This window comes from Enoplosus armatus, chromosome 16 (genome assembly GCF_043641665.1).
Source record: "Enoplosus armatus isolate fEnoArm2 chromosome 16, fEnoArm2.hap1, whole genome shotgun sequence".
Lineage (NCBI taxonomy): Eukaryota > Metazoa > Chordata > Actinopteri > Centrarchiformes > Enoplosidae > Enoplosus > Enoplosus armatus.
The window spans coordinates 1176434-1191591 of record NC_092195.1 but is presented as its reverse complement, the minus strand read 5'-3'; the positions used below and the strand labels follow the sequence as shown (position 1 = coordinate 1191591).

Here is a 15158-nt window from a genome sequence, read left to right as displayed (position 1 = left end):
ACTAGTTCATAGAGATAGCAAAACTATTAACGAAGCACTCATCATACCTGAGTAGTATTATTTATTGCCTTAGTCTTTTGTGAGTGTAAAATATGAATGAGTACGCTTGGCACTATTTTAATCTTAGCATGGACGACACAAATAGATGTCACATTTATCTGTTCTCCTCTGCCCATATTCAGGGAAGTACACGTGTCTCAAGTAGGCTTTCTCAGATAATGAGCAAACTCATCATCACCACCACCACCACCGTCATCATCATCATCACCATCATCATCATCATCATCATCAGAGGAGGAGGATTATCCCGATCTCTCTACAATCGGATCGCCTCACGTCACATCCGCGACGCGTCCACTAATGCTTTGCGGTCAGCACCTGTACGTGTGCATCACTATCGATGTGGAAAGCCAAGCTTTAACTTCATCAATACCACTTGCTTGTTTTGTTTTTCCAAGTTGTAATCGGCCATGCGGATCGATGAAGTGGGTCCCTCGGCCCCAGTTTGTCGGCAGGACAGCTGGTCAGGGGCTTTCCATGTGGAGCTGCTTTTTTTTTTTTTAAATATGCTTTATTTTAAGGGTCTGATTTCCTAATCGTTTCCGAGGGATTGCCGTTGTTTTTTGGTACTAAATTAAGGGGAAAATAGGGATTTCTTTGAAAGAAAGGCTTCAGATAAACTAAATATTCATTGGTTGTTAGACTCTTTATTCTCTATATAGGTTGGGCTATTTGCTAGCCTGTCGACAAAGGTCCCAGTTTCGCACTTCAGCTGAACTGCTATGCGCCGACTGCATTACACTAGCAATTCATTGGAATGAATCCATTGAACATTGTCTCTATTTCCCCCATGATTAGATCTGAGACTCATTAAATAAAGCATCCCAGGTCCCCCCCCCCCCCCCCCCCAAGACCCTGAGGCCCGGTTTCTTTGAGAGTTCAGAACGTTCGATGGAACGTCACATCTGTGGCTTGATGGTATGAATACAGTAGACTATGTATCAGTATAAAAACATGTTGCAATAAAAAAAAAAAAAAAAAACTTCAAAATTATTAAATAAAAAAATAAAAAAATATTGATCAATGCAATCATTTTAGCCTGGTGGTGCAGCTGTTGGTGCTGAAAACACACACAGGCGTGGCGGAAGCCTGCGTCGGTCCAAGCCTGAAAGTGGAGTGTGTGTGGCTGTGCTTCTGCGTGACGACCTGGCGGCCCTTCGTGTCTTCTTGCATGGACACCAAAGTCAACGCGAAGTGTCTTCCTTGTAAACACAGACGACATCTTCCCCTTATACGCATGTGTTTACAACAATAGCACACCTCGTGCACTGTATGTGATGAAGACACGAACTTGCGGTAATCCCCCCCCTGTCGTATCATTAAAGAAAACAAAAACCTGGACTAGGTTTTTTTTTTTGGCAATGAATTTGAATGACTGAGATTGGATTTCGAAGCGCGAAACTGTTCTGCGCCCTGCTGATGCCACACATCCTTACATAGAGCTTGTCTTACTTTAAAGGCCCCATATTGTGCTCATTTTCAGATCTGTATTTTATTCTAGGACACCACTAGAGTAGCTTAGCATGATTCACAGTTTAAAAAAAAAAAAATCCTTATGTATCTTCTCCCGGCCCTTCATGCAGCCCCTCAGTTCACCCTGTGTCTGAAACAAGCCGTTTTAGCTCCTGTCTCTTTAAGAGCCCCCCCCCCCCCTCTTCCTAAAAGCCCACTTTCCTCTGATTGGCCAGCTTCCTGCAGCCGACAGAGGGGCAGGGAGACGCCTCTGAGCCCTCTTGGCAGAGATATGGGGCACTGAACTTGATTCATTTACTGTTTATCAGACCACAAATGAGATTATACAAAAACACACATCTGATTTTGTTGACAATCGATCATTATATGGAGAAAATGTTTTCTGGTTTTCCCTCCGATGTCCTCCGGCTGCTCTGCCTCAACTCTGTGATTTACGTAGTTTCCTGACGGACAAATAGCTTTAAAATAGCCGCTAACTGTTAGTGGTGCAGTCCTATTAGCTTAGCTGATGCTGCCCAGACTGGAAGCTTGGAGCACGGGGGGGGGGGGGGGGTACATCACTAGCACAGGAGCTCTGGACCGCGGGGAGGAGGAGGTTTTCAGGCCCGGCCTGAGCAAGTAAAGCCATCTGTCCATCAAGAAACGAACTAACTTTCCGTCACAACTTTCTAACATTACCCTTTGATAGTGTTGCATTCTGACATATCAAAGCACATCTTGGACACAATTTATTTCATCTTGGAAGTAATCAAGCCTGCAATGAAATTTCTGGAACCAGTCAGTACCAGTTATGTGACATTATGCTCACTGGAACGCATATTACTGTGCTTAAGACAGCCAGGAAGTCGGGGGAAAATGGCCGCCGTGTGAACATGGTGAATGGCTGCGTGCGGTGACTGTATAGTTGTGACATCACAACCTAATGGCTCGTTTAAAGGCACAGTGTTTTTTTTTTTATAGTACTTACATAGCACCTACACCTGCTTTGTAATCAAAATGGGACCTTTCAGAGTGTTGCATTCTGGGTAGGATGTGGACATAACTCCAGCATTGATATAGGGTATAGTGCGCGCATTAGAGTTACACAGCAAGCTTTGTTTCTCTGAGCTTTGTTGTGTGTTTTATTTTCTTGGGAGAAAACATACACCTTCCACACATCTGATAAAGAGCAGCGCACAGCCACTTCCCATGAAGTGCATATACGATGGTTCCCAACAGGGCTAACAGCTGGGTTCACCTGCGTCATACTCTGACTGATAGCAGAAATGGGGGGGGGGGGGGGGGGGGCTGTTCAAGGGAGTGCACTCAGGAAGCTGCTTTTAATCTAGAGAAACAGTCAGACAGGAAAAGAAGATCCCACACACGTTTTTTAAAAACACTCTTGACAAAGGTCCAGAGGGATCCCGGAGCGTTAGCACGACCGATAAATCGCGACGCTGACCAAGGTCAACATGCGGGATCTTCTTTCCCTAAGACTTAAGGCGATGTGCGACTATATCTCCTTGAAAAAGAATCCAGAGAAATAGACTGGAGGACTGGATGGAAAGAAAATGCTACTCGGCGTGTGTTGCGAAAATGACAAATCACACTGAGAAACAATGGAAACGGAAACTGCAATTTTCAAAACAGGGTTTTTGGGTTAAATATTCCAATATTTATTTTATTTATTTTTTTATATCTCACAATATATATATATATATGAGGAGAAACTTGTCATCCCATACCAAAACCGCTGATGATCACACTTATCATTCCAGTCTGTTTTTAATGGGCGTTTTTTTTTTTTTTTTAAATCACTGTCCATTTTGGTGACACAAACTTGAGAAAAAAAAAAATATATATATATACATCATCCCATTCATAAAAACGTTCAACATGTTTATTCAGACACTTCAACAATATCGAAAATATGTACTGAAGAAACTGAATTTGGCTATGTTAGAATATAGTTATTTTATTGTAAAGATGTGCTGCTCTTGTAATGTTGACTGTATATTAAAATAAAATAAACAAATGGCATTGTCATATTTATACAAACTTTGACGAAGAGGCATTGTTACCAGTTGATAATCGCAATCTCATGCCCCCCCCCCTTACTGGCACAATCCTAGTTTTGTCCCCTGGGGTTTATTTGCCAGATGCACATAAAAGCACCATTATGTATTTACATATAAATAGCATTATATATCATATATAAAATCATTCACATAGTTTCAGTATTTTTTTAGTTGCGGAAACAAAAAAAAATACAAAAACTTTGTTGTGCTCTCCTGTGTCTCAAATCAAACCTCCAGCCGTGACATGAACACACACACACACACACACACACAATGACTGTGGAGCTGGAAATGCTCTTATGAATTATCATTTATCTTGTACATACATACACACACACACACACCCCGATGTGAACTGGCAGTTTTATTATATGACAACTTGATTTAAAGCTGCAGTAGGCAATATTATTGAATTATAGTTTTGGTTGAAATTATTAATTTATCAGCACCCGCCCCCTTTGTATTTCGGCTTTGAAAAAAAAATGGACCAGGTCTGAATCAAACAACCAATCAGGGTTAGCTAGCACGTAACTGGCCAATCACATCGAACTCTGTACAAACAAGGGCTTCTACAGAAGGGGGCCCTTCAATTAAATATTATTAGTGACATGCAATGGTCAAAATGTGTTATGTCAACCGAAATTATAATTCAATAATATAGCCTACTGTAGCTTTAATATGCACCCACAATATGACATAAGACAATGTACAGTAGATTCTGACACAGGTCCCCCTCTGCAAAAGCTATTTGAATGCTGTGAAGCTGGCACTTTTGGGCCTTCTAAGGAACTGGGGCCAAGTCTAGTGTTACATTAGAAACCGCCCTTGCTAATACATCAAGAAATTAAAATTAATTACTTATTAAGAAAGAGGTTTAGCAGAGAGAGAGAGAGAGAGAGAGAGCGCTTAGATTTTCCGCTCTACTTTACTGCCGAGCTTCTGCTCCAGTCCAGTAGGTGGCGGTAGTGCACGTGAAAGCGGTCTCAAAGTTTGCCACTGCCGATAAAACACGATGACGAAGAAGAAGAAGAAGAAGAAGAAGAAGAAGAAGTTATTCGACCGGATTCGGAAGCAAAACACAGCCGAGGGAAGAGTGTAAATAGGCGGCTAAGCTCTTCTGTAATTTGAAACCCTCCTCAGAATAGTCGGTTTGGAAGCGCGAGACGTCACCTTCGGCACAGTAGCATCTCACCGCTAACTGTGACCGAGTGACTGACATAAACACGTAGCAGCCTGAAAGCTCAGGTTCGTTAGCTAACCTCCCAACAGCGAGCAGGTGTGTCACAGGCCGAGAACAACAAGTCCAGCATGGACTCGTGGGTTCGGTTCAACAGCCAGAGCCAAGCCAAGGAGAGAGTCATTAGGTACGTAACGGGTTCCGTGAGCGGCAGCGTTCGAAATCTCGCCGTCGCCGCGAATGTTAATGCGGGGCCGCCAACTTTTCAATGTAGTCCGGAGTCGGTGTCGGTGCATTTGATGTAAAGTATGACGTTTTAGGCCTTCTGTGACATCACCCACCGCAACTTTGTTTAAAAAGTTCGGCAGCCAAATTCTATTCTAATTTTGAAAGTGTGTACAGATGAAAAGCTTCTATCTCCAGACATCATAATCTTAAATCAGGAGACCAAACCTAACCAGGGTATCTGGGGGATTCCCCCCCCCAGAAAACTGTAAAGTTCAGAGACTGTTTTCCTGCATTCTAGTGAAAATGGGACTCTCAGGAGGATCTGGGAGGTTTAACAGATGAGCGGATATGATCGAATTTTGTTCACGTGTGATTTTCAGCTTTGTACTCACCCTCAAGGACGTAACATTGGTTAGATAAAAGTGTGGGGGGTTAGGGGGTTCCTCCCCCTGGGAAAGAAAAAGGATTTGAATACCGTTTCCTGCTTTTTCTACATACCTTTTACATAAAAGCAACACTACTAGTGTAACCATACTACCAGAAAGGTATGAAATGGTGCAATAGTTATGGCACTATCAACAGATAATGTTCCATTTGGCAACATCAATCAATGTATCAAAAAAAGAGAGACTGAGTAATGAAGTTCCACCATTGGTCAGCTAAATGTTTTCTTTTTTTAAATCTAGACAGTGCAACTCCGGTGCATTAAAATGCAAGGAGTGACATTTCATTGCTTGCGCTCCACCAATGCGTCTAATTGCGCCACCTTTACAACAGCAGAGCCAACGGCTTGGAAATACTCGGGGAGGGGAAGTTGAAAAGTTGCCCACTGCCACTGGAACTTCTAGAAAATGCGACGATGATGATGATGATGATGATGATTACTAGCAAACTCACTGTGTTCTGCACTCGCAGGGCCGCTCAGTATGCCTGCACTCTGCTGGGCTACACTCTGCAGAAGGGCGGGGCGGCGGCAGAGCTTCACAAAACCGTCCGTCAGCTGGAAGCACACATGAGCCTGACGCGGAAGTGTGAGTGAGGCGGCCAGTTTTTTTTTTGTTTTGTTTTTTGAGTGCGTTCCCAAGGCGCCAAAGCTGAAGGGACTGTGGCTGATGTGCGTTTGTGTTTGTGTCCGACAGTGCTGCGTCTCGGAAACTCCGTGGAGGCGCTGGAGGCCGCCAAGAGGGCCATACACCTTTCTGACAGCGTGCTGAGGCTCTGCCTGACCATCAGCCACCTCAACAGAGCCATGTACTTCGCCTGTGACAACGTCCTGTGGGCCGGAAAGACGGGCCTCATCTCCAACCTGGACCAGCACAAATGGAGTGAGAGATCTTTCAGGTGAGGGAGCCTCCTTTTTTCTGCCCTTTTTCTTTCTGATTGCATCTATAGCACAAATAATCACGAACCCTTTGTGGGAACTTTTAGAAATGAATAAAATGATGTGACCTTATACTGAACTTAAAGTTCACCCTTAACCCTAACCCCCGGGGCTGCGGGGCTGCAGAAAGGGCCAGGAGAAGATACATAAGGACTTTGTTCAACTGTGAATCATGCAAAACTGCTCTAGTGGAGTCCCAGAATAAGAATATAGAGCTGGAAAATGAGCAGAATATGGGACCTTTTTTTTTAAACCTGACATCTGTAAAACTGCAGCTAAGCTAATGACTGCGCTGCTGGTTTGCTTTTCTGTTGCCACACAGCATTACATTATGATCGAGTCATCCTCAGTTAGACCCCCAGACCACTTAATGCTCTGAGGTCCATCTCCGCACAGCTCCGAAATAAACCCCTAACCCATGTAGTTGATCATTTAATAGCTGCAGGGCCCAATTCAGTTAATACCAAGCGTGTGGTTGAAATCCGCAGGTACTACCTCTTCGCCCTGATCCTCAACCTGACCCGAGATGTGTACGAGCTCCGCCTCCTCATCGAGTGCGAAGAGCGCTACAGAGCCGCCAAATCTTCACCCTCGCCGCACCCCAGCCCCGCCCCGCCCGCCGACCAATTGTCCTCACCTGCCGCTCCGGCGGCCGGCGCCATCCTGCCCGCCACGGCGGCGTGGCTCCGCGGGCGGCTCCGCCTGCTGGCGGCGGTGCTGTACAGCAACCCGCCGCTGCTGTTGGACCTGCTGAAGAACAGCTGCGACATCTTCATCCCACTGGACCGACTGGGGATTTACCCCACGGGGCCGGGCTTTGTCGGGGCCTGTGGCCTGGCCTCCTCCGTCCTCTCCATCCTCACCATGGTCCACCCCTGGCTCAAACTCAAGCCATGAATCCAGATGCACATCGGAGGGGTCCACAAGGAGGACTGAGATCAGAATCTAACAGGGTTAACAACACTGATCATTTTGTGAAGGCAGCGGCTGCTGGTACACTGTGACCGCATTTTGGAATAGTGGCAGGGCATCCAAATCCTTCAGATATCCTCAAAATAAGAGACAGCTTGCATCCACAAGGACTACTGAACCCTGAGTTTCTTTTACTGATTAACACCTCTCAGCTGATCACTGACCTGTGACCCAGGTCCGACCACATTCGGAGGGGGTGTCATTTGCACCCGCCTGACATTGTTACATTACAGCCATCAAGTTTGGTGGGGGGTTTTTTGAGCTAGCTAGAGATGCAGGAAGGGGATCTATTTCATTGAAAGATCAAAAAGAGACACCAAAGGAAAGCAGGACTGCAAAGATTTTAAGGGCTGTAAGGTTCAGGTCAGGTCTGCCGCACTTGTGACACCACCCACCCAGCTGTGACGGAGTGTTGCACTGATGTCAGCTTTTTTTTCATGTGGCACCACCCTCTCACTCAGTTTGTGCGGTAAGAGTCAAAGAGGAGTTGCGGAGTGGAGGTACTATGTAGAGTTTTTAACATGTGTTATTGCTTTTATTACCAATGTCTGAACGGATTGTAACGTAACTTTAAAAAAGCCCCGACTTTCTCTGTTGCCTATAAAACAGCCGGTGGACTGATTTCTATGTAAAGGACTCCAAAGGATATGGCCCTGGCTTTTAATCGTTGGTGAAAGCTTCGTAATATCTGCCGGCTCGCTATGTCTTGTGTTGTTGCGCTTGTGTGATGTTTGGCTGCGTTAGCAGAAGTTAAAAGGGTGAACTGCACCCTGAAAACTGTAAGGTGGGGGCCAAGACGCATTAAAATACCAATTCTTGCATACTTTTCCTTTAACTTAATGGCCACAGGTGTCGTTTAATAACTGAAAACTCCACATAGAACCTTTTTAAATTACAGTACTACTACTAAAAACTTGAAATAAACTCTCCTGTACCTCCTCTTGTCCAAACCGTCGTGCTGATCGATTGGGGGTGGCCTTTTCCCCCCCAAGATGCTTGTTTTCTTCCTGACGTCATGGCTCACCCCCATTCATAGTGGCACCGCATAAAAAAGTGACATCAATGCAGAAACTCTACTACCCATGGCCCGTTTCTAAATGTAGCACTTGACGCAGTTCAGCAGTTTATTTGAGCACGATTCTTGGGTCGCATCCACATGGTTGAAATACACTTATTGTAAGTCACTTTGGGCGAAAGCGCCAGCTAAATAAATGTAATGTAGAGCGCAACCGCCAGATGGCAGTGCAAGCTGGATTAGTGGCCTGAGAGTTTGCTATGTAGCCTATTTAAACCTTGTCTAACAGGGAGGCAGGCAAGAGCTGTTGATGGTAGTTACAAATGAGTAAAATGTCTGTTTCTGAAGAAGGTGGTATGTTATAACAGACCAACACGGAGAGAGGAGGCCCCGCAAGAGACTCCCAACAACTGTTCAGACTGCAAGTCTGATGAGTGTTTGGATTCTGAAGCCCCGACACTTAGTGGAGGAAATACATCACTTTGTACCAAATTGTAAGTATCAGCTTTGCACATCTGGTGGCGGCCAGCATCATCCGTCGCCAAGTTACTGTGTTTCGAGCACAGACCTGCTGAAATGTCTCACTTTACCCTAGATTAACTAGAAATGAGTAAATGAGGGATAGGTTTATAATAACGGAGACTCTCGCAATCATCGCTATCGCTGCCTGTTTTTGCTTGTGTTTAAACAAATGATGAACGTAATGATCTAATGCCAGTTCTCATCATTAAATGAAAAACAAATCCAGAGCCGGTGCATATTTTCTTCAGTAAAAACATGCCTGCCACCTGCATCGCTCATCATTGGTACGCATCTATGGAATGCTGCAGTTTTGGGGTGCCGAATAGTCAGAAACTGTATCAGTCGAAACGTACGCCCGTCTATAAAGTTTGATTTTGTTGATGAGTATGAGTATACTGCTGCCTGCAATAAAGAGCATATGTGCGACTGGACTGCTTTGATCAACCCTCCATATTTGACTCGTCAATATCGGCTTTCGGTTTTGGCACAAATAACAAGAGTCGAGGTAAATTTAAAAAAACAAAAAATTTAATTTCCGGATGTTTACTGTTACAAAGTAGGGAGTAAAAACTGAAACAAAAAGGGAAAGTAAAAACATAATAAAAACTGAGAATAAAGACAGGCCAGTCCGTTGGACTCATCGGATGGGGGGGGGGACAAGTGTCTGTCCTGCTGGTGTTTCTGTCCATGTAACAGTAGTACACACCATGGCCCGGCTGAAAGGACTTCTTCAATAAGCTTACCAACATTCACTGAGGAAAAGAGAGCAGAACGAGTGTGTTAACGTTGGATTTGCAGGCGTCAAAACTCTCCGCACAAACTACTTTTTGGGGATCAACAGAAGTGTGTATACATACGTGTACATATATCAATTTGTTCAATGAAATGTGACAAACAAACGTGGGGGTGGGGGGGGGAGTTGACGTGATGAAATATGTGAAGTTGCTAAACTTCTGCTGGCAGAATGCGGAGACGGCTCCAAACCTGAACCTCCTCGTCACTCCTGGGTCTCCATGCTCTCGTCCTCTCCGTCGCCCCCCTCCTCCAGAGCTTCGTCTTCCTCCTCCTTCCGCTCTGGGGGTTTCTCGTAGGCCTTCTCCGACGGCGTGACGATCACGCCGTCCCATGTGGACATCTCCGTTGCCAGGTCTGCGACAACGAAACATCTTGACATTATACACATTGTACGCTACGTTATTCAATTTTTGAAACCGCAATAAATCAAAACAAGACGGGACCGAAAAGCCAAAGAGTCTCTGTGTAGCAGAGAATCAGGGGAGTTGCAGATCAATCGTCAAAATCAGAAGTCTGATCTATACGGGCCGACAAATTCAGTCCATCCTTTCCAACATTTAAAATTTGTCCAGTTAAACTCTCCATGACAGCGAGGGCGTGGATTTCCATTGCTTATCGCTTCGGTTCTCGCTTTCCCGCGTTCCCTTTATGCAGGATCCTTTATGTCTTCACCCCGCTCATCTCTCGAAGGCCCTTATATAGTTTAGAAATGGTTTCGGTACGTAGCTCAGCTCTGTATGCTGAAATAAAAACTCTCGATAATATACCGGGTCCGGATATTGATTTTTCCAGATCTTCTTTATCAAGTATTTTAATCAACATGACGTCTCGGCTGTGAGAATCTAAAGGAACCCTGGCTGGCTGAACCACGCCGCTCCCTCAAATCTCGGAAGCTTTTGAGTGACCTCTGCCTCTAGCTTGATGAGGGGGTGCTGTAGTCGTCTCCCAGGAGCCACACATATTAATCATATATTTATTTAGCTGTTAATTAATCAATAAATCAACCAAAATCCTCAGTCGGGTAATGGTTAAACGGTTGGCATCTGGCACACTGACATATCGACAGTCTAGTGTATTTTGAGGCAACAGGCCTCATATTGAAGGAGGAGATTATCTTACAGCTGGCGTCTCCCTCGAGGCCAAGGATCTTCCTGTAACCTCCGTGCGAGAGCACCCTCACCAGGGTCTGAGCCGTGAAACACACCATGTCCTGCACAAACACACACACACACAAGCTGAACATTATCAAGCTGTCCTCAACAATTGAAAGGCATCAAACGGCAGGTGTGTCCAGATGTGTGCAAGAGCTATTTTCCAGCGTGCAAACAGAACTTGGGCGTCTCAGGGTGTCCCCAAATCCACTATAACAGCAGTAATGAGGAGTATAGCTTTTAAAAGACCCCTTTTAAAATCGCCCGCAGTAAAAGGGACGGGACCAGGCCTACCTGCTGTTCCAGAGTCATGACTGTGTGCACTCGGAAGTTTCCGCTCTCGCAGGGGTCGGTGATGCCCACAGAGCCGGGCAGAAAGAGGCCGGCGGCCAGCATCTGCAGGCAGCGCCTTCAAACAAAAAAAAAAAAGAAAGTCCAACTCAAAGCTTAGAGACAAAGTCCCCCCATCTGTAGTGACTGGATCAGAATGAAAACTGAGGTGAGTGGGAACCAACCTGTAGGCCACGTTCAGGGACAGGGGCTGCCTGGACGGGTTGTTCATCACTGCAGAGTGGCCCTGGAACAGAACAGAACTGCATTTGTAATGGCTCCACCTTGGAGGACAAAGCCTTTTATGATAGTGGCTTCAGGCGTACATGCAATCTCTCTGAGCGCACATCTGAAGACATTTTCAAAAAATCGGTCAAATCGCGTTTTGGGCACATGGGACTACTTTTTTTTGTACTAAAATGGTAGAAAATGACCTAAAACAAGCTATTTTTATTGAATATACACTTGCGAGGGGCTCCTATCTATATATTCCATGCAAACAAAAGTTGAACAGAACTATTATTAGGCATGGCGACTTTACTTATAGCGCATAATCAAAGTGGCAAACAAATATTTCTTCATTTTCTTTCTAAATTCTTTTTAGGGATCTAAAAAGAACCAATGTTGCGGCATTTTTCGTAATAATACTAAATATCAATCTGGCCCGTGTTGTCTGGTCAAATGTCCAGACTCCGGGGGACTTGCGGTCTTACCAGCAGGTCCAGGATCCAGGGGGTGAGGGGTTCAAAACCGGGGAAGCGCAGCCTCAGGTCCTTCAGCAGGCGGATCAGCACTTTGACCCTGAAGATCACCAACAACAAATCATCCATGTAAATTCAGGTGGGCATTTTTGTGCAGTCAGCTCTGGTAATAGAAAACAGCAAGTCTTTAAAAAAAATGTAAAAAAAGGGGGGGGGGGGGGGTTAAGGGAGACCTCCTCACATTGACTGAGAGGCGTTCTCCTCAAACCAGCGGGCATGGCGGATGGCAGCGAGGGCGCTCTGCAGCACCTTGATGTCCACTGAAGAAACAAAAAGAAAATGAACCTTAGCTACAGAGGGGGGGGGGGGGGGCTGCCCCGGAGACAATGTCTTCTACATCATGCTGAGTGTGCATTTGTGTGTGGTCGACACATACAGTGCAGCTCGGGGTCCAGCTTGCGCAGGTTGGGAGGGACGGTGGTGATGAGGATCTTGACCGTAGCGTCGGCTGAGCTGATCTCGAAGCCCGTCTCGTTGGTCAGCATGGACAGCACTGAAAGCAGCAGAGGGACACACGTTGCATCACGAAGCACAGGGCACCCCACAACTCATTTAAACATGAATTGAAACAATGACATCATTTGAATCCTGGATTCTGATAGATCGGCCTTGGGTTCCCCTGTTCAAAGGTGTGTTTATCCCAGTACCTTCAGAGGGGTCCTGTGTGCGAAGGGTCTCCACTACTTTGTTGCCGAGAGCAGCAACTGCCTCCACTGTAGAAGAAAGAATAATAATAATAAAAACGTCATCGTCCGACATTACAGTCTTGTTTCATCAGCCTGAGATCCGAAGGCTGCGTTCAGACCGAATCCAGCAGTTGCTGCGATTAACGCAGGGCAGTGCGCCGGTGTGGGAGTGACACTATTATATTGAGATCACAATTATTCATTGATTTCAGGGACAAAAATATTCTTATTGCGCCTTCACATTCAAATAAACACAACGCTGCTTTCACTTTCATGCTGTGCTACATTCCTGCTGATGTACAAATCTTTACATCAAAATAAAACTGGTCCTCACTCACGGCGCATTTCCTGGAAGCTGAATATAAATCAAACTAACAAAACACCGCGATGTGACGTCATCCAAGTGACAAAAACCAACACATCCAAAGCCTCAGAAATGATCAAAAAAAAGGACGTTACCGGCAGCTTCCTTTTTAAACAGTGTTAAAACAGTTTGGACCGTTACATCGACGGCCTCCTCAATCCTTACTTCCTACCGGTCACTCACGTGTAGGGAGGATCTTAAGGATTACAACCAGGTCGGCGACGTTGTGCCCCGTCGTCATGGTGCCCTTCTTGTAAGAGCCCACCTGACGCACCTCTTCAATTTGCTACGAAGAGACACAGGTGCAACATTATTAACATGCAATGTACTAATACTATTGACTAGGGCATATTAGTCACAGGCTCCACGTTGCTGATTTCAGTTCACATTGATCACAGCGTTAAACTGGGATGCCTGAGACGTTCTGGCAGAACGAACAGTCTCCCAGTCAGTCCGAGACAAAGCGACTCACCACTTCAAAGTTTCCAGGCGCGACGATCAGGTTGTCGATGACATTGTTGATCTTCGTGACCAGGGACAAGATGGAGGACTAAATGGAAGGAAGATAAACCAACAAACAGGGTTTCTTGCCAGCGAACGTTAAAAAAAAACAACAACAACAAACCGCGTGACAGGAACAAAGCACAAATTGGTGGGAAAGATGTCTGCGGACCGACCTGCTCTGCAGGCGTGGGGCTCAGCTCGTGGTTTCTATTCAGCAGACACTCGCTGAAAGCCGTCTCGTCGGGCGCTGGCTTCACTCTGGGGAAGGCCATCTCACACTTGTGACAAACAACAGTCCGTGTCAGTACTCCCTACTGGCGCTCGGCATTTAATCTGACTGCTGTGGTCGTTTTATTAAGGAAATGTGGTCTCCTGAACATAAGAACCTATGTAACTAACTTAACACCCCTTCCTGCAGTGATGTACAGGTGTATGACCCCCCCCCCCACCACCACCACCACCAAAAGTAGTCGGTTTTACTCACCACATAAAAGTCAAATGGGATGTGTGGGACAAATGGACGGTACCTAAGCAGCAAACATACAATGATTATGACAGGGAACAGTGCTCAAGGTTAGATATGCTCACAATACTTCTAACCAAGTCAGGCCGAAAATAAACCATGACATTTTGTGATTACTTTTCATATGGCTTTCAGTAGTACATGCAAACGATGGACTACATTAAAAAAAAAACTAGTTTTACAAATAGATCCTGGTCTCTCTGGATGTCTAGGCTGCCTTAAATCAAGATGCCTTCAGGACGTTGCTGGAAAAATCAGCTAATAGCAGCTCGGTGGCTGAACTCACCCCTGGACCAGTCCTCCGCGGGACCCGAAGCGGCCTCCCCGGCCCCTGCCGCGGTCCCCTCTGGAGACAAACACACAGTTAGCATGTCGGAACCGCTCACGCACGTTCAAAAGGCGATGGGAGTCATGACGCCGTAACCCTCGCTAACCAGACGTAAATAACGCACTCAGCTGCTACGCTCCCATACACGTCGGTATAGACTCATTCATTTATCCAGCTAGCTACTTGGCTAGGTGATGTTAGCTAACGTTAGCACCGTGGGTCCCCTATAAATGACCCGTGTGTGAAAGCACAAATTCCTTTGCAGCTGAGAAACGACACAACTAATCACGCTTCGCGGCGACGACACACCTGGAATAATAAATGCGGCTAGCGGCTAGAAAATTCGCTAACATGTTAGCCAGCAGCAAGCGTTCCAACAATGCGCGTCGCTAGCTTCATGTTACGCTAACACGACTCGCTCTGCAAGACACTACGAGCTTGGTTTGTAAACACAGGAGCTAACGTGTACAACCAACGCGTTGCTTGTAAAAAATAATAATAATAATAATAATAACAATGAACACAATGTTAACCACAATTGAATGTAAATTACCTCATTGCGTACGACGTTTTGATTATTTAATGAGAAAATCCTAGGAGAACTGTTCACCGTCCCTCAATGAACCGGCTCCCTCAGCTGCTGCTGCTGCTGCTGCTGCTTCGCGGTGTTTATTGACGGATATGCAAACCAACGTTAAAGGTGCACAGCGCCACCTGCTGTATCGGAGACTCACGTACCTCCATGGCATTAGATCGTCTGAGTAATTAATTGACTGGCGTACAAACACACAAAAAAAACCCACAAGCCTGTATTAAGTCCTGTCCTGTGCT

The 15158-nt window shown here is 45.7% G+C and overlaps 2 protein-coding genes across 2 annotated transcripts; one reads left to right on the top strand and one right to left on the bottom strand.

Moving 5' to 3' along the window:
• Positions 1 to 4779: 4779 nt before the first annotated feature.
• Positions 4780 to 9316, top strand: pex11b (peroxisomal biogenesis factor 11 beta). Its single transcript, XM_070921727.1, has 4 exons — positions 4780 to 4954; positions 5911 to 6026; positions 6135 to 6336; positions 6865 to 9316. Exons 1-4 carry the CDS (start codon positions 4899 to 4901, stop codon positions 7271 to 7273), a joined length of 783 nt encoding a protein of 260 aa, XP_070777828.1. The 5' UTR covers positions 4780 to 4898; the 3' UTR covers positions 7274 to 9316.
• Positions 9317 to 9391: 75 nt separating this feature from the next.
• On the bottom strand, positions 9392 to 14968 carry ilf2 (interleukin enhancer binding factor 2). The gene is made up of 15 exons (XM_070921521.1): positions 14881 to 14968; positions 14286 to 14345; positions 13961 to 14003; positions 13650 to 13754; positions 13445 to 13522; positions 13156 to 13258; positions 12570 to 12635; positions 12299 to 12415; positions 12104 to 12182; positions 11875 to 11962; positions 11347 to 11408; positions 11126 to 11240; positions 10800 to 10890; positions 9870 to 10034; positions 9392 to 9637 (listed from the first exon to the last, which is right to left on the bottom strand). Exons 1-14 carry the CDS (start codon positions 14883 to 14885, stop codon positions 9883 to 9885), a joined length of 1164 nt encoding a protein of 387 aa, XP_070777622.1. The 5' UTR covers positions 14886 to 14968; the 3' UTR covers positions 9392 to 9637; positions 9870 to 9882.
• Positions 14969 to 15158: the final 190 nt, after the last annotated feature.